Source organism: Panulirus ornatus, chromosome 22, assembly GCF_036320965.1.
Source record: "Panulirus ornatus isolate Po-2019 chromosome 22, ASM3632096v1, whole genome shotgun sequence".
In the NCBI taxonomy this organism is placed as follows: domain Eukaryota; kingdom Metazoa; phylum Arthropoda; class Malacostraca; order Decapoda; family Palinuridae; genus Panulirus; species Panulirus ornatus.
The window spans coordinates 5,886,016-5,908,400 of record NC_092245.1 but is presented as its reverse complement, the minus strand read 5'-3'; the positions used below and the strand labels follow the sequence as shown (position 1 = coordinate 5,908,400).

The 22,385-nt window shown below is 41.7% G+C and overlaps 1 protein-coding gene across 4 annotated transcripts in view; it reads left to right on the top strand.

Annotated features, from left to right (window-relative positions):
• Nucleotides 1-22,385, top strand: part of LOC139756512 (uncharacterized) — a 650,205-nt gene that overhangs the window by 494,337 nt on the left and 133,483 nt on the right. For 3 of the 4 annotated variants that reach the window (XM_071675967.1, XM_071675968.1, XM_071675966.1), the window contains one exon: nucleotides 665-1,000. The exons of the other annotated variant lie outside the window; for it this stretch is intronic. In XM_071675967.1, the coding sequence (XP_071532068.1) occupies nucleotides 665-1,000 (336 nt within the window). The remainder of the gene's footprint in view (nucleotides 1-664; nucleotides 1,001-22,385) is intronic. 4 annotated transcript variants of the gene reach the window in all.

Genomic DNA, 22,385 nt, shown 5'->3' with positions numbered 1-22,385 from the left:
TAAAATTGATGAAAAGAAGTACTTCTTTAGTATATAGTGTACTGAATAAAAAGACAAGATATGGTTAATGAAAACTGTACACATGAATTTAAGAAGTTGTATGATAACAGGGAATGTTCAAGTGATGGGTAATTACACACACACTTTCTCTTTTTAGCAATGATATTCTTACCAGATTTGGAAAGTTCCTTACATTTTGTACTTGGAAGTACCAAAAGTATCAATTATTTTGCCTAATGAAAGAGTAAGAAATGTATTAGCAAGTTTTGGTTTCAGATGAAAGTGGGAAAAAATGAACATAAAACATGATGTATTTGTAAAGTGTTCTACGTTAAGCTCTTCCTTAGAATTTAGATATCCTACAAAATTGGGTTTTTGCATTTAGTTGAATCTAGTCATAATTGGTGCTTGATATGTTTAAGTTTGTGCCCCTTTCCCCAGAACACTTGATTAATATGATAACTTTTTTCTCCTTTGTTAAAACTAATTTAGTTACTGTTTATGCATGTTTCCTTCAATTTTGCTTTCACTGCTCAACCTATGATTAAAGAGTCTAACATGTTTGCATGAAGTTAATGTTGCTTTAAGGTCATAGGCTCAAAAGGTATGCATGTTGTTGGCGTGGTGCTTTATGCCAACTAACTTGTGGTTGTGGTGTTTTCAGCATGCTGTTGCTGCTGCTGCTGCCCACAGTCACAAAGCGGCTGCCTCCATGCCTGCCTCCTCTGTCTCAGCTGCTCCTAAGGGTGGGCTGGCTCACTACTACCATACAGGGGATGTAGGAGAGTACCAGCAGCAGCCTGTGCCTCTCCACCATTCCCACCACCCACCACAGATTAATGGTGGTGGTAGTGGGGGTGGTGGCAGTAATAATGGTGGTGGTGGTAGTGGAGGTGGTGGTACTGGTGTTGGTGGTGGGGAATGCTTCCTTACCTCCCCACCATTGTCCACTCCTCCCTCTGCCCACACCCCTCCTCCTGCTCACCAGCACACACTGCAGGTCAGTGTCCTTGCCTGCCCCATGCACTTAAGCTTTTCCTTGTTATTACAAGTAATATATTTGGAATCACCAACTATAGAAATGTGATCTTGTATTAGGGATGTAAGGAATGCTTGTGAGTATGTCAGTTTTATTTTGACATCACTAATATCTTCAAGTTTGTTTTCCATAAGGACAACAATACATTATGTCGTTATAGGTTATGGATAATTGATTGAATTAATAGAGTATTCATAGTCTTTCTTTATATGTATTGATGTAGTATAGATAATGTAGAGAGCAGATTCAAACCAGATCTTATATGAAAATTGTGCAAGAAATTTAGGTTTGTGAATGAATATGGTTCATTGATATAAATTTCAGAATACTGCATAGTGGTAGTATCATAACCAATAAGGTTAGGTGGTGCTGTTGCTTTGATTAGGCACAAAAAGGGGAAAATTTTTCAAATTTTGGTAACTCAAGGGGATACGCTTGTTTTCTTAAGTATCCAAGTCTCACCCTGCCTTCTCGTGATGACCTCATTACTACACCCTTGAGGGCAGTTTTTTAGATACAAGCACTGGAGGTGTGCTGGGATTTTTTTTTTTTTGGGGGGGGATAATTATGGAGCCTTGTTGCCTCTGGAAGCACTGTGGTGGAGGTGCCCTCTGCCATTTGCCTGTCAAGGGTGAGGCACAAAAGGTTCAGAAGTAGCACTGGAGTCTACCTGTTATGCCATGGATTAAAAGAGTTTAGTGATTGTGGGTTATGGTGCTGAATGTAAATTGGATGACTGATGAGAATAAAAGGAGGGAGCTTGTGGAGAAATTTGAAAGTTATTGCTTAGATGTGCTGGGGATTGGGGAAGTCATATCCTTGGGCACTAGGGTGAATTAAGTGTAAATGGAAATGATAAATGCAAGTGATGGGAGGGCATGGAAGGAGGAGTGGTATAGATGGAATGATTGAAAATTATCAAGGAAGTGGGAAAGAAGGATGGAATGATTGAAAATTATCAAGGAAGTGGGAAAGAAGGATGTGTAAGTTTGCTATCACCGAGAGTGTAAGCTGTTACAAAGCATGGATGGAATTGATCAAGAATAGCATGGGTGAAAGGAAAGATTGAAATTGTGAAGTATACTTGGGTATTTGTATATATTCTGTGAAGAGTGCATGGGTATGAGGATATGAAGAGTTAAGGATGAAATGAAGCGTTTCTCGAGAAATTTGAATGACTGCATAGATGGTTTTGAGAATGAGAGAAACATAATCATAAAGGGTGATATGAAAATGAAGATGGGATGCGCCAAAGTTGGCGAGATAGTTGGTAAACGGGAAGTTCCTGGGATAAATGAGAATGAAAGTTATCTCGTGGATGCTTATGCTGGGAGGGATTTATTCCTTGCAATCACCTTTTTCAGTACAAGATGATCCACAGGTATTTATGGATGAGGAGTGATGGAAGAGAAGAGCAAAGGGCTCTGATTGACTCTTGAGATAGTAGATGGAAGATTGGGAAAGGCCACGCTAAATGCTAGAGTTGCGAGAGGATTCTTTGAAGACTCTTGAATCTGTTTCGCAGTTCTTTTGGGAATGGGGATCAGGGAGAAGTGGACGTATGGTGTAAGGAAGAAGTGTTGGCAAGTGAGAAGATGAATCTGAAAAAATGCAGGGAGGAATATGAAAGGAAGGTAAGTGAAAGTTTAGATGGAAGTGCAGTGAATTTAGGGATGCAGTCATGTTTGAATGAGGTGTTAAAGATGTTTAGAAAAATACTATTAATTTTTTTAATTTTCCAAAAGAGGGAACAGAGAAGGGGCCCAGGTGAGGATATTCCCTCAAGGGCCCAGTCCTCTGTTCTCAACGCTACCTCGCTAATGCGGGAAATGGCGAATAGTATGAAAGAAAGAAAAGAAAAGAATTAGATGTTGGATACAAGGTAGTGAGATACAGAAATAAAGAGGGCAATGCATGGTGGATGGAAGAGATTAGAATTTAAAATGTATATTGCCCTATTTCAATCCGTTGACAGCATGTTGACCCCGGTATACCACATCGTTCCAATTCACTCTATTCCTTGCACACCTCTCACCCTCCTGCATGTTCAGGCATCGATTGCTCAAAATCTTTTTCACTCCATCCTTCCACCTCCAAATTGGTCTCCCACTTCTTGTTCCCTCCACCTCTGACGCATGTATATCCTCTTTGTCAATCTTTTCTCACTCATTTTCCCCGTGCGACCAAACCATTTCAAAACACCCTCTTCTGCTCTCTCAGCCACACTCTTTTTATTACCACACATCTCTCTTACCCTTTCATTCCTTACTCGGATCAAACCACTTCACACCACAAATTGGCCCAAACATCTCATTTCCAACACATCCACCCTCCTTTGCACAACTCTAAAAGGGGTCATGCGGGGAGTGCTCATCCTCCTCGAAGGCTCAGATTGGGGTGTCTTAAGTGTGTGTGGATGTAACCAAGGTGAGAAAAAAGGAGAGATAGGTAGTATGTTTGAGGAAAGGAACCTGGATGTTTTGGCTCTGAATGAAATGAAGCTCAAGGGTAAAGGGGAATAGTAGTTTGGGAATGTTTTAGGGGTAAAGTCAGGGGTTGGTGAGAGGACAAGAGCAAAGGAAGGAGTAGCACTACTGAAACAGGAGTGGTGGAAGTATGTGACAGAGTGTAAGAAAATAAACTCTAGATTGATATGGGTAAAACTGAAAGTGGATGGAGAGAGATGGGTGATTATTGGTGCCTATGCACCTGGGCATAAGAAAGATCATGAGAGGCAAGTGTTTTGGGAGCAGCTGAGTGAGTGTGTTAGTAGTTTTTATGCACGAGACCGGATTATAGTGATGGGTGATTTGAATGCAAAGGTGAGTAATATGGTAGTTGAGGGAATAACTGGTGTACTTGGGGTGTTCAGTGTTTTAAATGGAAATGGTGAAGAGCTTGTAGATTTGCGTGCTGAAAAAGGACTGGTGATTGGGAATACCTGGTTTAAAAAGAGAGATGTACATAAATATATGTATGTAAGAGAGATGGCCAGAGAGCATTATTGGATTGTGTTAATTGATAGGCGTGCGAGGTAGTGCTAGGAAAAGACAGCAAAGGCCACACTTTCACACTCAGCCACTAGCTAATGTGTAATGCACCGAAACCACAGTACCCTTACCACATCCATGCCTCACAAAACTTTCCATGGTTTACCCCAGATGCTTCACATGCCCTGGTTCAATCTATTGACAACAGGTATATTACAGGTATACCACATCGTTCCAGTTCACTCTATTCCTTGCACGCCTTTCACCCTCCTGTATGTTCAGGCCCTAATCCCTCAAAATCCTTTTCACTACATGCTTCCAAGTCCAATTTGGTCTCCCACTTTTCCTTGTTCCCTCCACCTCTGACACATTTATCCTCTTTGTCAGTCTTTCCTCACTCATTCTCTCCACGTGACTGAACCATTTCAATACACCCTCTTCTGCTTTCTCAACCACTCTCTTTTTATTTCCACACATCTCTCTTACCATTTCAATACTTACTCGATCAAACCACCTCACACCTTATATTGTCCTCAAACATCTCATTTCCGACACTTCATCCCTCCTCCGCACAACCGTATCTATAGCCTGTGCCTCATAACATTGTTGGAACCACTATTCGTTCAAACATACTCATTTTTGCTCTCCAAGATAATATTCTCACCTTCCATACATTCAACGCTTCCAGAACCTTCACCCCCTCCCCCACCTTGTGACTCACTTCCTCTTCCATGGTTCCATCTGCTGCCAAATCCACTACCAGATATCTAAAACACTTCACTTCCTCCAGTATTTCTCCATTCAAACATACCTCCGAATTGACTTGTCCCTCAACTCTGCTGAACCCAATAACCTTGCTCTTATTCACATTTACTCTCAGCTTTCTTTTTTCACACACTTTACCAAACTCAGTCACCAACTTCTGCAGTTTCTCACCCGAATCAGCCATCAGTGCTGTATCATCAGCGAACAACAACTAACTCACTTCACAAGCCCTCTCATTCACAACAGACTGCATTCTTGCCCCTCTCTCCTCCCGAACAACCCCATCCATAAACAAATTAAACAACCACGCAGACATCACGCACCCCTGCCGCAAACTGACATTCACTGAGAACCAATCACTTTCCTCTCTCCCTACTTGTGCACATGCCTTACATCCTCGATAAAAACTTTTCACTGCTTCTAGCAACTTACCTCCTGCACCATATACTTTTAATACCTTCCACAGAGCATCTCTATCAACTCTATTATATGCCTTCTCCAGATCCACAAATGCTCCAAACAAATCCATCTGTTTTTCTAAGTATTTCTCACATACATTCTTCAAAGCAGACTCCTTATCCACACATCCTCTACCACTTCTGAAACCACACTGCTCTTCCCTAATCTGATTCTCTGCACATTCACTCACCCTCGCAATCAATACCCTCTCATATGATATTCAGGAATGCTCAACAAACTTATACCTCTTTGATTTGAACACTCACCGTTATCCCCTTTGCCTTTGTACAGTGGCACTATGCATGCATTTCACCAAACCTCAGGCAGCTCACCATGAACCATACATACATTGAATATCCTCACCAACCAGTCAACAACACAGTCATCCCCCTTTTTTTTTTGTTAAATTCCATAGCAAAACCATCCAAATTTGCCGCTTTGCCAGCTTTCATCTTCCGCAAAGCTTTCAATACCTGTTCTCTCTTTACCAAATCATTCTCCCTGACCCTCTCACTTTGCACACCACGTCGACCAAGACTCCCTATATCTGCCACTCAATCATCAAACACGTTCCACAAATTCTTCAAAATACTCACTCCATCTCCCTCTCACTTCACCACTACTTGTTATTGCCTCCCCAATTGCCCCCTTCACCAGTGTTCCCCCAACTCTCATTTGTCCTCTTTTTCATCTGTTGCACCTTTCTCTTGGCCTCTTGCCTCTTTCTTTTATACATCTCCCTGTTTTTTTCACCATTTCCCTGTAAAAATCATCCAAATGCCTCTCTCTTCTCTTTCTACAACATTCTTATTTCTTCATCTCTCCACTCACTACCCTTTCTAATCTGCCCACCTCCTACCTTTCTCATACGACAGGCATCTTTTGCGCAAGCCATCACTTCCTCCTTAAATACATCCCATTCCTCTCCCATTCCCCTTACGTCATTTACTCTCATCTTTTTCCATTCTACACTCGATCTCTCTTGGTACTTCTTCACACAAGTCTCCTTTCCAAGCTCACTTAATCTCACCACTCTCTTCATCCCAACATTCTCTCTTCTTTTCTGAAAACCTCTACATATCTTCACCTTTGCCTCCATAAGGTAATGATCAGACATCCCTCCAGTTGCCCCTCTCAGCACATTAAGATCCAAAAGTCTTTCTTTCACACGCCTATCAATTAACATGTAATCCAGTAACGCTCTCTGGCTATCTCTCATGCTCACATACATACACTTATGTGTATCTCTCTCTTCAAACCAGGTATTCCCAATCACCAATAATCACCCATCTCTCTCCATCCATTTTCAGTTTGACCCATATCAGTCTAGAGTTTACTTTCTTACACTCTATCACACACTCCCACAATGCTGGTGGCTGAGATATTGGGCGAGATATTGCCGAAGCTGGTGACAGAGTTTGGTAAAGCATGTGAAAGAAGAAAACTGAGAGTAAATGTGAATAAGAGCAATGTTATTAGGTACAGTAGGGTTGAGGGACAAGTCAATTGGGAGGTAAGTTTGAATGGAGAAAAATTGGAGCAAGTGAAGTGTTTTCGATATTTGGGAGTGGATTTGGCAGCAGTTGGAACCATGGAAGTGGAAGTGAGTCACAGGATGGGGGAGGGGGCAGAGGGTGGGGAAGGGAGCAAAAGTTCAGGGAGTGTTGAATAATGTGTGGAAGGCGAGAACATGATCTCGTAAAGCAAAAATGGGTATGTTTGGAGGAATAGTGGTTCCAACAATGTTATATGTTTCTGAGGCGTGGGCTATAGTTAGGGTTGTGCGGAGGTGGGTGGATGTGTTGGAAATGAGATGTTTGCAGGCAATATGTGGCGTGAGGTGGTTTGATTAAGTAATGAAAGGGTAAGAGAGGTGTGTGGTAATAAAAAGAGTGTGATTGAGAGAACAGAAGAGGGTGTATTAAAATTGTTTGGTCACGTGGAGAGAATGATTGAGGAAAGGTTGACAAATTGTTTGGTCACATGGAGAGAATAAGTGAGGAAAGGTTGACAAAGAAAATGTATGTGTCAGAGGTGGAGGGAATGAGGAGAAGTGGGAGACGAAATTGGAGGTGAAAGGATGGAGTGAAAAAGATTTTGAGCGATCGGGTCCTGAACATGCAGGAGGGGGAAAGGCGTGCAAGGAATAGAGTGAATTTGGAACGATGTGGTATACCAGGGTCAACATGTTGTCAATGGATTGAACCAGGGCATGTGAAGTGTCTGGGGTAAACCATGGAGAGATTTGTTGGGCTGGGATGTGGAAAGGGTGCTGTGATTTTGGTGCATTACACATGTCAGCTCAAGGCTGAGAGTGAGTGAATGTGGCCTTTGTTGTCTTTTCCTAGTGCTACCTTATGCGCGTGTGGGGCATGAGAAGAGTGGGAGGTGGGTTGATTAGAAAGGGTAGTGAGTGGTGGGATGAAGAAGTAAGATTATTAGTGAAAGAGAAGAGAGAGGCATTTGGACGATTTTTGCAGGGGAAAAATGAAATTGAGTGGGAGATGTATAAAAGAAAGAGACAGGAGGTCAAGAGAAAGGTGCAAGAGGTGAAAAAGAGGGTAAATGAGAGTTGGGGTGAGAGAGTATCATTAAATTTTAGGGAGAATAAAAAGATGTTCTGGAAGGAGGTAAATAAAGTGCGTAAGACAAGGGAGCAAATGGGAACTTCAGTGAAGGGTGCAAATGGGGAGGTGATAACAAGTAGTGGTGATGTGAGGAGATGGAGTGAGTATTTTGAAGGTTTGTTGAATGTGTTTGATGATAGAGTGGCAGATATAGGGTGTTTTGGTCGAGGTGGTGTGCAAAGTGCGAGGGTTAGGGAAAATGATTTGGTAAACAGAGAAGAGGTAGTAAAAGCTTTGCGGAAGATGAAAGCCGGCAAGGCAGCAGGTTTGGATGGTATTGCAGTGGAATTTATTAAAAAAGGGGGTGACTGTATTATTGACTGGTTGGTAAGGTTATGTAATGTATGTATGACTCATGGTGAGGTGCCTGAGGATTGGCGGAATGCATGCATAGTACCACTGTACAAAGGCAAAGGGGATAAGAGTGAGTGCTCAAATTACAGAGGTATAAGTTTGTTGGGTATTCCTGGTAAATTATATGGGAGGGTATTGATTGAGAGGCTGAAGGCATGTACAGAGCATCAGATTGGGGAAGAACAGTGTGGTTTCAGAAGTGGTAGAGGATGTGTGGATCAGGTGTTTGCTTTGAAGAATGTATGTGAGAAATACTTAGAAAAGCAAATGGATTTGTATGTAGCATTTATGGATCTGGAGAAGGCATATGATAGAGTTGATAGAGAAGCTCTGTGGAAGGTATTAAGAATATATGGTGTGGGAGGCAAGTTGTTAGAAGCAGTGAAAAGTTTTTATCGAGGATGTAAGGCATGTGTACGTGTAGGAAGAGAGGAAAGTGATTGGTTCTCAGTGAATGTAGGTTTGCGGCAGGGGTGTGTGATGTATCCATGGTTGTTTAATTTGTTTATGGATGGGGTTGTTAGGGAGGTGAATGCAAGAGTTTTGGAAAGAGGGGCAAGTATGAAGTCTGTTGTGGATGAGAGAGCTTGGGAATTTAGTCAGTTGTTGTTCGCTGATGATACAGCGCTGGTGGCTGATTCATGTGAGAAACTGCAGAAGCTGGTGACTGAGTTTGGTAAAGTGTGTGAAAGAAGAAAGTTAAGAGTAAATGTGAATAAGAGCAAGGTTATTAGGTACAGTAGGGTTGAGGGTCAAGTCAATTGGGAGGTAAGTTTGAATGGAGAAAAACTGGAGGAAATAAAGTGTTTTAGATATCTGGGAGTGGATCTGGCAGCGGATGGAACCATGGAAGCGGAAGTGGATCATAGGGTGGGGGAGGGGGCGAAAATCCTGGGAGCCTTGAAGAACGTGTGGAAGTCGAGAACATTATCTCGGAAAGCAAAAATGGGTATGTTTGAAGGAATAGTGGTTCCAACAATGTTGTATGGTTGTGAGGCGTGGGCTATGGATAGAGTTGTGCGCAGGAGGATGGATGTGCTGGAAATGAGATGTTTGAGGACAATGTGTGGGTTGAGGTGGTTTGATCGAGTAAGTAACGTAAGGGTAAGAGAGATGTGTGGAAATAAAAAGAGCGTGGTTGAGAGAGCAGAAGAGGGTGTTTTGAAATGGTTTGGGCACATGGAGAGAATGAGTGAGGAAAGATTGACCAAGAGGATATATGTGTCAGAGGTGGAGGGAACGAGGAGAAGTGGGAGACCAAATTGGAGGTGGAAAGATGGAGTGAAAAAGATTTTGTGTGATCGGGGACTGAACATGCAGGAGGGTGAAAGGTGGGCAAGGAATAGAGTGCATTGGATCGATGTGGTATACCGGGGTTGACGTGCTGTCAGTGGATTGAATCAGAACATGTGAAGCGACTGGGGTAAACCATGGAAAGCTGTGTAGGTATGTATATTTGCGTGTGTGGACGTATGTATATACATGTGTATGGGGGTGGGTTGGGCCATTTCTTTCGTCTGTTTCCTGCGCTACCTCGCAAACGCGTGAGACAGCGACAAAGCAAAAAAAAAAAAAAAAGATGTATATAAAGGGATGGGAGTGGGGAGCTGGATACCCTCCCCTCCTTGTATTTTAACTTTCTAAAAGGGGAAACAGAAGAAGGAGTCACGCGGGGAGTGCTCATCCTTCTTGAAGGCTCAGATTGGGGTGTCTAAATGTGTGTGGATGTAACCAAGATGAGAAAAAAGGAGAGATAGATAGTATGTTTGAGGAAAGGAACCTGGATGTTTTGGCTCTGAGTGAAACGAAGCTCAAGGGTAAAGAGAAAGAGGGGTTTGGGAATGTCTTGGGAGTAAAGTCAGGGGTAAGTGAGTGGACAAGAGCAAGGGAAGGAGTAGCACTACTCCTGAAACAGGAGTGGTGGGAGTATGTGATAGAGTGTAAGAAATTAACTCTAGATTGAAATGGGTAAAACTGAAAGTTGATGGAGAGAGATGGGTGATTATTTGGGCATATGCACCTGGGCATGAGAAGAAAGATCATGAGAGGCAAGTGTTTTGAGAGCAGCTGAGTGAGTGTCTTTGTAGTTTTGATGCATGAGACCAGGTTATAGTGATATGCATAAGTATACCTATGTAAGTAGGGGAGATGGCCAGAGAGTGTTATTGGATTACGTGTTTATTGATTGGCACGCGAGAGACTTTTGGATGTAAATATGCTCAGAGGTGCAACTGGAGGGATGTCTGTTCATTTTCATGTGGAGGTGAAGGGGAAGATTTGTAGAGGTTTTCAGAAAAGAAGAGAGAATGTTGGGGTGAAAAGGGTGGTGAGAGTAAGTGAGCTTGGGAAGGAGACTTATGTGAGGAAGTACCAGGAGAGACTGAGTACAGAATGGAAAAAGGTGAGAACAAAGGACGTAAGGGGAGTGGGTGAGGAATGGGATGTATGTGAGAAGGAGATGGAGTGAGTATTTTGAAGGTTTGTTGAATGTGTTTGATGATAAAGTGGCAGATATAGGGTGTTTTGGTCGAGGTGGTGTGCAAAGTGAGAGGGTTAGGGAGGATAATTTGGTAAACAGAGAAGAGGTAGTAAAAGCTTTGCAGAAGATGATAGCTGGCAAGGCAACGGGCTTAGATGGTATTGCAGTGAAATTTATTAAAAAAGGGGGTGACTGTATTGTTGACTGGTTGGTAAGGTTATCTAATGTTTGTATGACTCATGGTGAGATGCCTTAGGATTGGCAGCATGCTTGCATAGTGCCATTGTACAAAGGCAAAGGGGATAAGAGTGAGTGCTCAAATTAGAGGTATAAGTTTGTTGAGTATTCCTTGAAAATTATATGGGAAGGTATTGATTGAGAGGGTGAAGGCATGTACAGAGCATCAGATTGGGGAAGAGCAGTGTGGTTTCAGAAGTGGTAGAGGATGTGTGGATCAGGTGTTTGCTTTGAAGAATGTATGTGAGAAATACTTAGAAAAGCAAATGGATTTGTATGTAGCATTTATGGATCTGGAGAAGGCATATGATAGAGTTGATAGAGATGCTCTGTGGAAGGTGTTAAGAATATATGGTGTGGGAGGCAAGTTGTTAGAAGCAGTGAAAAGTTTTTATCAAGGATTTAAGGCATGTGTATGTGTAGGAAGAGAGGAAAGTGATTGGTTCCCAGTGAATGCAGGTTTGCGGCAGGGGTGTGTGATGTTTCCATGGTTGTTTAATTTGTTTATGGATGGGGTTGTTAGGGAGGTGAATGCAAGAGTTTTGGAAAGAGGGGCAATTATGCAGTCTGTTTTGGATGAGAGAGCTTGGGAAGTGAGTCAGTTGTTGTTCGCTGATGATACAGCACTGGTGGCTGATTTATGTGAGAAACTGCAGAAGCTGGTGACTGAGTCTGGTAAAGTGTGTGAAAGAAGAAAGCTGAGAGTAAATGTGAATAAGAGTAAGGTTATTAGGTACAGTAGGGTTGAGGGACAAGTCAACTGGGAGGTAAGTTTGAATGGAAAGAACTGGAGGAAGGAAAGTGTTTTAGATATCTGGGAGTGGATCTGGCAGCGGATGGAACCATGGAAGTGGAAGTGGATCATAGGATGGGGGAGTGGGCGAAAGTTCTGGGAGTTTGAAGAATGTGTGGAAGTCGAGAACATTATCTTGGAAAGCAAAAATGGGTATGTTTGAAGTAATAGTGGCTCCAACAATGTTATATGGATGTGAGGCATGGGCTATGGAGGGAGTTGTGCGGAGGAGGGTGGATGTGCTGGAAATGAGATGTTTGAGGAGAATATGTGGTGTGAGGTAGTTTGATCGAGTAAGTAATGTAAGGGTAAGAGAGATGTGTGGAAATAAAAAGAGTGTGGTCGAGAGAGTAGAAGAGGGTGTTTTGAAATAGTTTGGGCACATGGAGAGAATGAGTGAGGAAAGATTGACCAAGAGGATATATGTGTCGGAGGTGGAGGGAACGAGGAGAAGAGGGAGACCAAATTGGAGGTGGAAAGATGGAGTGAAAAAGATTTTGTGTGATCGGGGCCTGAACATGCAGGAGGGTGAAAGGAGGGCAAGGAATAGAGTGAATTGGAGCGATGTGGTATACCGGGGTTGACGTGCTGTTAGTGGATTGAATCAGGGCATGTGAAGCGTCTGGGGTAAACCATGGAAAGCTGTGTAGGTATGTATATTTGCGTGTGTGGACGTATGTATATACATGTGTATGGGGGTGGGTTGGGCCATTTCTTTCGTCTGTTTCCTTGCGCTACCTCGCAAACGTGGGAGACAGCGACAAAGTATAATAATAATAAAAAAATATATATATATATATATATATATTTTTTTTTGCTTTGTCGCTGTCTCCCGCGTTTGCGAGGCACAACCCACCCCCATACACATGGATATACATACGTCCACACACGCAAATATACATACCTACACAGCTTTCCATGGTTTACCCCAGACGCTTCACATGCCCTGATTCAACCCACTGACAGCACGTCAACCCCGGTATACCACATCGATCCAATTCACTCTATTCCTTGCCTGCCTTTCACCCTCCTGCATGTTCAGGCCCCGATCACGTAAAATCTTTTTCACAACATCTTTCCACCTCCAATTTGGTCTCCCACTTCTCCTCGCTCCCTCCACCTCCGACACATATATCCTCTTGGTCAATCTTTCCTCACTCATTCTCTCCATGTGGCCAAACTATTTCAAAACACCCTCTTCTACTCTCTCGACCACACTCTTTTTATTTCCACACATCTCTCTTACCCTTACATTACTTCCTCGATCAAACAACCTCACACCACACATTGTCCTCAAACATCTCATTTCCAGCACATCCACCTTCCTGCGCACAACTCTATCCTGCCCACGCCTTGCAACCATACAACATTGTTGGAACCACTATTCCTTCAAACATACCCATTTTTGCTTTCCGAGATAATGTTCTCGACTTCCACACATTCTTCAAGGCTCCCAGGATTTTGCGCTCCCTCCCCCACCCTATGATTCACTCCCGCTTCCATGGTTCCATCTGCTGCCAGATCCACTCCCAGATATCTAAAACACTTTACTTCCTCCAGTTTTTCTCCATTCAAACTTACCTCCCAATTGACTTGACCCTCAACCCTACTGTACCTAATAACCTTGCTCTTATTCACATTTACTCTTAACTTTCTCCTTTCACACACTTTACCAAACTCAGTCACCAGCTTCTGCAGTTTCTCACATGAATCAGCCACCAGCGCTGTATCATCAGCGAACAACAACTGACTCACTTCCCAAGCTCTCCCATCCACAACAGACTTCATACTTGCCCCTCTTTCCAAAACTCTTGCATTCACCTCTCTAACAACCCCATCCATAAACAAATTAAACAACCATGGATACATCACACACCCCTGCCGCAAACCTACATTCACTGAGAACCAATCACTTTCCTCTCTTCCTACACATACACATGCCTTACATCCTCAATAAAAAGTTTTCACTGCTTGTAACAACTTGCCTCCCACACCATATATTCTTAATACCTTCCACAGAGCATCTCTATCAACTCTATCATATGCCTTCTCCAGATCCATAAATGCTACATACAAATCCATTTGTTTTTCTAAGTATTTCTCACATACATTCTTCAAAGCAAACACCTGATCCACACATCCTCTACCACTTCTGAAACTGCTCTTCCCCAATCTGATGCTCTGTACATGCCTTCAGCCTCTCAATCAATACCCTCCCATATAATTTCCCAGGAATACTCAACAAACTTATACCTGTGTAATTTCAGAAAAGAAGAGTGAATGTTGGGGTGAAGAGGGTGGTGAGAGTAAGTGAGCTTGGGAAGAAGACTTGTGTGAGGAAGTACCAGGAGAGACTGAGTACAGAATGGAAGAAGGTGAGAACAATGGATGTAAGGGGAGTGGGGGAGGAATGGGATGTATTTAGGGAATCAGTGATGGATTGCGCAAAAGATGCTTGTGGCATGAGAAGTGTGGGAGGTGGGTTGATTAGAAAGGGTAGTGAGTGGTGGGATGAAGAAGTAAGATTATTAAGGAAAGAGACAGGAGGTCAAGAAAAAGGTGAAAAAGTGGTGAAAAAGAGGGCAAATGAGAGTTGGGGTGAGAGAGTATCATTAAATTTTAGGGAGAATAAAAAGATGTTCTGGAAGGAGGTAAATAAAGTGTGTAAGACAAGGGAGCAAATGGGAACTTCAGTGAAGGGCGCTAATGGGGAGGTGATAACAAGTAGTGGTGATGTGAGAAGGAGATGGAGTGAGTATTTTGAAGGTTTGTTGAATGTGTTTGATGATAGAGTGGCAGATATAGGGTGTTTTGGTCGAGGTGGTGTGCAAAGTGAGAGGGTTAGGGAAAATGATTTGGTAAACAGAGAAGAGGTAGTAAAAGCTTTGCGGAAGATGAAAGCCGGCAAGGCAGCAGGTTTCGATGGTATTGCAGTGGAATCTATTAAGAAAGGGGGTGACTGTATTGTTGACTGGTTGGTAAGGTTATTTAATGTATGCATGACTCATGGTGAGGTGCCTGAGGATTGGCGGAATGCGTGCATAGTGCCATTGTACAAAGGCAAAGGGGATAAGAGTGAGTGCTCAAATTAAGTATGATAAAAATTAGAATATATATATATATATATATAGAGAGAGAGAGAGAGAATACTTGGTTTAAAAAGAGAGATATACATAAGTATACATATGCAAGAAGGAGAGATAGCCAGAGTGCATTATTGGATTATGTGTTAATTGAGCGGCACGTGAAAGAGAGACTTCTGGATCTTAATGTGCTGAGAGGTGCAACTGGAGGGATGTCTGATCATTATCTGGTGGAGGCAACAGTGAAGATTTGTAAATGTTTCCAGAAAAGAAGAGAGAATGTTGGGGTGAAGAGAGTGGTGTGAGTAAGTGAGCTTGGAAGGAATTGTGTGAGGAAGTACCAGGAGATATTGAGTGAAGAATGGAAAAAGATGAGAGCAAATGACGTAAGGGGAGTGAGGGAGGAATGCAATGTATTTAGGGAAGCAGTGATGGCTGGTGCAAAAGATGCTTATGGCTTGAGATAGGTGGGAGGTGGGCAGATTAGAAAGGGTAGTGAGTTGTGGGATGAAAAAGTGAGATTGTTAGTGAAAGAGAGAGGTGTTCAGACGATTTTTGCAGGGAAGTAGTGTGAATGACTGGGAGATACATAAAAGGAAGAGGCAGGCGGTCAAGAGAAAGATGCAAGAGGTGAAAAAGAGGGCAAATGAGAGTTGGGGTGAGAGAGTATCATTAAATTTTTGGGAGAATGAAAAGGTGTTTTGGAAGGACGTACATAAAGTACGTAAGACAAGAGAAGAAACAGAAACATCGGTGAAGGCGGCTAATGGGGAGGTAATAACAAGTAGTGGTGAAGTGAGAAGGAGATGGAGTGAGTATTTTGAAGGTTTGTTGAATGTGTTTGATGATAGAGTGGCAGATATAGAGTGTTTTGGTTGAGGTTGTGTGTGAAGTGAGAGGGTCAGGGAGAATGGTCTGATAAACTGAGAAGAGGTTGTGAAAGCTTTGCGGAAGAGGAAAGCCAGTAAGGCAGCAGGTTTGGTTGGTATTGCAGTGGAATTTATTATAAAAGTGGGTGACTGTCACTGACTGGTTGGTAAGGATATTCATTGTATGTATGGTTCATGGTGAAGTGCCTGAGGATTGGCAGAATGCTTGCATAGTGACATTGTACAAAGGCAAAGGGGGTAAAGGTGAGTGTTCAAATTACGGAGGTATAAGTTTTAGTATTTTTGGGAAATTATATGGGAGGGTATTGATTGAGGGGGGTCAAGGCATGTACAGAGCATCAGACTGGGGAAGAGCAGTGTGGTTTCAGAAGTGGTAGAGGATGTGTGGATCAGGTGTTTGCATTGAAGAATGTATGAGAAATACTTAGAAAAACAGGTGGACATATATATAGCATTTATGGATCTGGAGGAGGCATATGGAAGAGATGCTCTGTCCAAGATATTAAGAGTATATTAAGAGTATATGGTGTGGGAGGTAAGCTGCTAGATGCGGTGAAAAGTTTTTATTGAGGATGTAAGGCATGTGTACGAGTAGGAAGAGAGAAAAGTGATTGGTTCCCAATGAATGTCGGGCAGGGGTGCGTGATGTCTCCATGGTTGTTTAATTTGTTTATGGTTGGGGTTGTTAGGGAGGTGAATGTAAGAGTTATGGAGAGAGGGGCAAGTATGCAGTCTGTTGTGGATGAGAGAGCTTGGGAAGTGAGTTAGTTGTTCACTGATGATACAGCACTGGTGGCTGATTCTAGTGAGAAACTGCATAAGTTGGTGACTGAGTTTGGTAAAGTGTGGGAAAGAAGAAAGCTGAGAGTAAATGTGAATAAGAGCAAGGTTATTAGGTTCAGTAGGGTTGAGGGACAAGTCAATTAGAAAGTATGTTTGAAGGGAGAAAAACTGGAGGAAGTGAAGTGTTTTAGATGTCTGGGAGTGGATTTAGCAGAGGATGGAACCATGGAAGCTGAAGTGAGTCACAGGGTGGGGGAGGGGGCTAAGGTTTTGGGAGAGTCGAAGGTGAGAATGTTATCTCGGAGAGCAGAATGGGTATGTTTGAAGGAATAGTGATTCCAACAATGTTATATGATTGTGAGGCTTGGGCTTTAGATAGGGTTGTGCGGAGGAGGGTGGATGTGTTGGAAAAGAGATGTTTGAGGACAATATGTGGTGTGAAGGGGTTTGATTGAGTAAGTAGTGAAAGGGTAAGAGAGAGGTGTGGTAATAAAAAGTGTGTGGTTGAGAGAGCAGAAAAGGGTGTATTGAAATGGTTTGGTCACAAGGGGAGAATGAGTGAGGAAAGATTGACAAAGAGGACATACTTGTCAGAGGTGGAGGGAACAGGGAGAAGTGGGAGACCAAATTGGAGGTGGAAGGACGGAGTGTTAAAGATTTTGAGCGATTGGGGCCTGAACATACAGGAGGGTGAAAGGCATGCAAGAAATGGAGTGAATTGGAACGATATGGTATACCGGGGTCGACGTGCTGTCAGTGGAATGATCTAGGTCATGTGAAGCGTCTGGGGTAAACCATAGAAAGTTTTGTGGGGCCTTGATGAGGAAAGGGAGCTGTGGTTTCGGTGCACTACACATGACAGCTTGAGACTGAGTGTGAACGAATGTGGTCTTTTGTCTTTTCCTGGTTCTACCTTGCGGGGGAAGGGGGGATGGTATTTCATATGTGGTGGATTGCCGATGGGAAGGAATAAAGGCAGCAAGTATTAATGTGTACATGTGTATATGTGTATATGTCTGTGTATGTATATATATGTTGAAATGTATAGTAATGTATATGTGCATGTGTGGATGTGTATGTATATACATGTGTATGTGGGTGGGTTGGGCCATTCTTTCGTCTGTTTCCTTGCACTACCATGCTAATGCGGGAGACAGCGATAAAAGTGTAAGAAAAATATATATATATCCAGGCCCCACAAAACTTTCCATGGTTTACCCCAGACACTTCACATGCCCTAGTTCAGTCCATTGACAGCACGTTGACCCTAGTATACCACATCGTTCCAATTCACTCTATTCCTTGCACTTCTTTCACCCTCCAGCATGTTCAGGCCTCGATCGCTCAAAATCTTTTTCACTCCATCTTTCCACCTCCAATTTGGTCTTCCACTTCTCGTTCCCTCCACCTGTGACACATATATCCTCTTGGTCAATCTTTCCTCACTCATTCTCTCCATGTGACCAAACCATTTCAAAACACCCTCTTCTGCTCTCTCAACCACACACTTTATATTACCACACATCTCTCTTACCCTTTCATTACCTTCTTGATCAAACCACGTCACACAACATATTGTCCTCACATATCTCATTTCCAACACATCCACCCTCCTCTGCACAACTCTATCTATAGCCCACGCCTCGCAACCATATAACATTGTTGGAACCACTATTCCTTCAAACATACCCATTTTTGCTCCGAGATAATGTTCTTGCCTTCCACTCATTCTTCAATGCTCCAAGAACCTTCTCCCCTTTCCCCACCCTGTGACTCACTTCCACTTCCATGGTTCCTTCCACTGCCAAATCCACTCCCAGATATCTAAAACACTTCACTTCATCCAGTTTTTATCCATTCAAACTTACCTCCCAAGTATCTTGTCCATCAACCCTACTGAACCTAATAACCTTGCTCTTATTCACATTTATTCTCAGCTTTCTGCTTCCTCACACTTTACCAAACTCAGTCACTAGCTTGTGCAGTTTCTCACGTGATTCAGCCACCAGTGCTGTATCATCAGCGAACTACAACTGACTCACTTCGCAAGCTCTCTCATCCACAACAGACTGCATGCTTGGCCCTCTCTCCAAAACTCTTGCATTCACCTCCCTAACAACCCCATCCATAAACAAATTAACCAACCATGGTTGGAGTGATAAGAGAGGTGAAAGAAAATCTAGACAAAGGGGGTGCAGAGATGTAATGTGGCAGTGAAATATGGTGGCTAGTGGCAAGGCTGTTTGTAGGTGATACTGTGTTGTTTTCTGAGAGAGAAGAGGAGTTGTAGAAGGTTATATGTATGTTTCATGATGTGTGTACGCTGTGTAAGCATAGATGATTGAAGGTAAATGCAAGTAAAAGTAAAGTAATGGTGTTTGAAAGGAAACATAGTGAAAGAATAGATTTTGTAAAACCATATTGAGTGAAAGAAGAAAGTATACAAAACTGCATTGGATATAAGGGAGAAAGACTGAAAGATGACAAAATTTTAGTATTTAGGATCTGTCTTGGGTAAGTTTGGTGATTTGAAAGGAGAGGTAAGGGAGAGAGAAGTACAGGGTGGAAGTGTCATTGGTTCTTTTAGTGAAATAATTAAGGGTTGTGTGGAAGTATGGAACTGAAGAGAGGATTAAGGGACAAGCATAGCCTTCCCAAACTTGACCTATGCAGCTGAAACATGGACATGGAATAAATCACAGAGGTCAAGAGTCCATTCTGTGGAAATGAGCTGTTTGAGAGGAATGAAGTGAGGATTAAGGGATAAGCATAGCCCTTCCAACCTTGACCTATGCAGATGAAACATGGACATTGAATGGGTCACAGTGGTCAAGAGTCCAGGCTGTGGAAATGAGCTGTTTGAGAGGAACATGTGGTATGGCAGGGAATGTAAGGGGAATGAATTTTGGAGTAATAGAGTGGGTGAAACGGTACTTTGCGGTGGTTTGGGCACGAGGATAAAATGCAAGACTGGGAAATTCCAAGGAGAGGGTATGATAGTACAATTGAAGGGGTCAGTATGAGAGGATTACCTGTGACATGGGCAAATAAGAGGAAGAATATTGGAGGGAGAGGAATGCCTGGAATGGTGTATGGGAGGGAGGTATGTAAGGACAGGGATAATTTGAGACTCTTGCCGTGGCCACCCCCTTGATGGGAGTTCCCAGAGGGAACGGGCATTGGAGATATTGATAAATAAAAGTAATTTTTTACATTACTGGTTTAGTAGAAGGGTAATATATGAGGGACTTAGATGTAACATTTTGTATGTAAACAGCTGCCACATAATACATCTCAATTAATTGGGAATATATTAATGATAATTGACCAATTGAAAATCTCTTCACGTGTGGCATACGTTTGAGGTACTATTGAGGCATGTTGCATGTGAAATTTTTTCATTCGGTTGAAAGTAACTAACAGTTTACCATTTGGAATTGACCATATATCCCTCCATAAACACTTGTCATGTAAAAGTAGTTGCATGGATTTTTTTCCATATTTGACTTGACTGGATTACCATAGTGGAATGATGCATGTCAAAATATTTTCTTTATCAATATCAAAATTGCCACATTTTTGAAAAACTGTCCCTAAAGATTGAGGTTTGTCGAATGGAAAGAATATTTTGAAGACTTGATTGAAGATTATGTTTAAAGCAGTGTCTATTGATACAGTAGGAATGGAGGTAAATATAAAGAGAGAAGCAGGAATGTGGGAAAGGGACTTTATAAAGGAGGAAGTTAGAAGAGTTTTAAAGTTCTTAAAGAATGAAAAACCTGGGAGTATAAATGGATTGGTTAAGATGATGAAGAGTTGAGAGGAGATGACCTTAGGATGGATTTGGAAAGTTCTTATGGAAAAATAGTCTTTTGGATGATTATAGCAAAAGGGGGTAAATGCAGAAATTTAGAAATAAATGTCAGCATGATTGGAAAAGTGCATTGTTAGGATAGGCACATTGTTTAGAGGATTAGTGAACTCCTCCTTGGTGAAGAAGAAGGTGAGTTCAGGAAGAGAGGAGGCCGTATAGATCATATTTCTGCACTCTGATAGTTGTGATATTTTAGAGAAAAAGGTGAATGTAGAATTAATGTGTTTATGAAAGACATATGATGAAGTAAATATGAAAGTATTTTAAGAAGTTTTGACTATAGGGTGTAAATGGTCAACTTTTGTTTGCACTCAGAAGGTTTTATGATGGAATTAGTGTTTGTATAGGAGTAGGTGGTGGTATTAATGATTGGTCTGAAATAGATGTTGGAGTTTGTTGAAGGTGAGTGATTTCTCTGTAGTTATTTGATATGTTTATGGATGGGACATTGTTTAAGATGATAGCAGGGTGGGATTGATTGTTTTGTGTTACATAACCAGTTGGATGGAGATGATGATTTGTTTTTAGCTGCATCAGAGGAGGAGTTGGTGAATTATGTTGGAGAAGGATGCTGAAAGTGAATGAAAATGAAAGTAAGACACAAATCTTTGGAAGAGAAAGTTCAGCCTGTAAAATCAGTTTTCTTGGGTGTGGATGAATTTAGATATCTGGGAATTAAGTTTGGGCAGGATGGTAGTAGATAAGCCAAAGTTTGAAAGTAGAGCTATCTATGGGAGAAAAATTGGGGTGCACAGAAATCTCTTTGGAATGGAAAAAATATTGAACAACTGTGCATGAAGCTTGCATGAAGAAGTACTTGTCCCACCACACATAGATGGTTATAAAACTTAAGTTTTTGTTGATCAGGATGGGTGAAAAGTAAGAGCAGTTTAGATGGGTAATTTTCTTAATCTATTTGCAGTTAGGATAATAGATAGATTGAATATGAGAAAGTTATTTTGTGGGAAGAAGTCTTCAAAAGGCATACAGCTGAAAGTCTTTTGAGATGGTCTGGTCATGTAGGATGTATGACTGGTAATTGGTTTAAGAAGGTATATAGCAGTACAGTAGTAGGTACAGTGAGAAGAGGAACACAGTGGAGATAGTGAAAGAATTTATTATGGTTAAGGATTTTTCAGATAAAGGTGGTAGAGAAATTTTGTGGGACCAGATGTAATGGAAGTATTTTTGTGTGTGGAATCTGGTATGAATGGAGATATTGGTCCTATTCGACAAATCAACTTAGTGCGGAGAGTAAATATACAAGAAGTTTGTGTTTCACTTTGACGTAGTGGATGTGGGTTAAGGACGTGTATGAGTGGTGTTATACATACCTGATCCATTCCAATGGATAAATTGAATTTAAGAATGGTAGACTGTTAGTTGTTTGATGTCATCTCTGAAACAGCTTTTACAAGTGGCAAAAGTTTGAGACATCTTAGATACAAAAGTAGATGCATAAAAAAATGATTAAATTACTCTGTCAGGAACATGTATTAAACTGCAGTTACAGAAATAATTTATTTTGTTATGAATCCATTTGCGATCTCAAACCTGGTACCTGATTTCAGTTTATTTCTCTCATGATTTTTAGTCATTCCTCTGAATGATGCCCTTTCTGTTGCTACATTTCAGCTTGTCTTCTTATCTTTTTATTGATTTATCCATAGTTCTTGATTATGTAGTGCATTAGATTAAGCTATTTTATTGTGATGAAATATCTCGGAAAATTTATTTTGCATGAATGAGCATAATTACTTCAAGAAATAGACAGTTGAATTTGTTATTAAAATTCAAAGTAATTTCTAGCTCCCTGCACAGAATGGAGACACTAAATATTGTACCATGAGCATGGCAGATGTGTCCCTGTCTTTCTCATTTTCATTTTCGTACATGTTAACCCTTGTGATAGTTTTTAAGTCGGTGACATGGACATTGTATGATTCTTGTGATTTATGTCTAGGCTAGGTAATATTGAAGTCTTTGGAATAGGTCATGGTTAGTTATGAGGT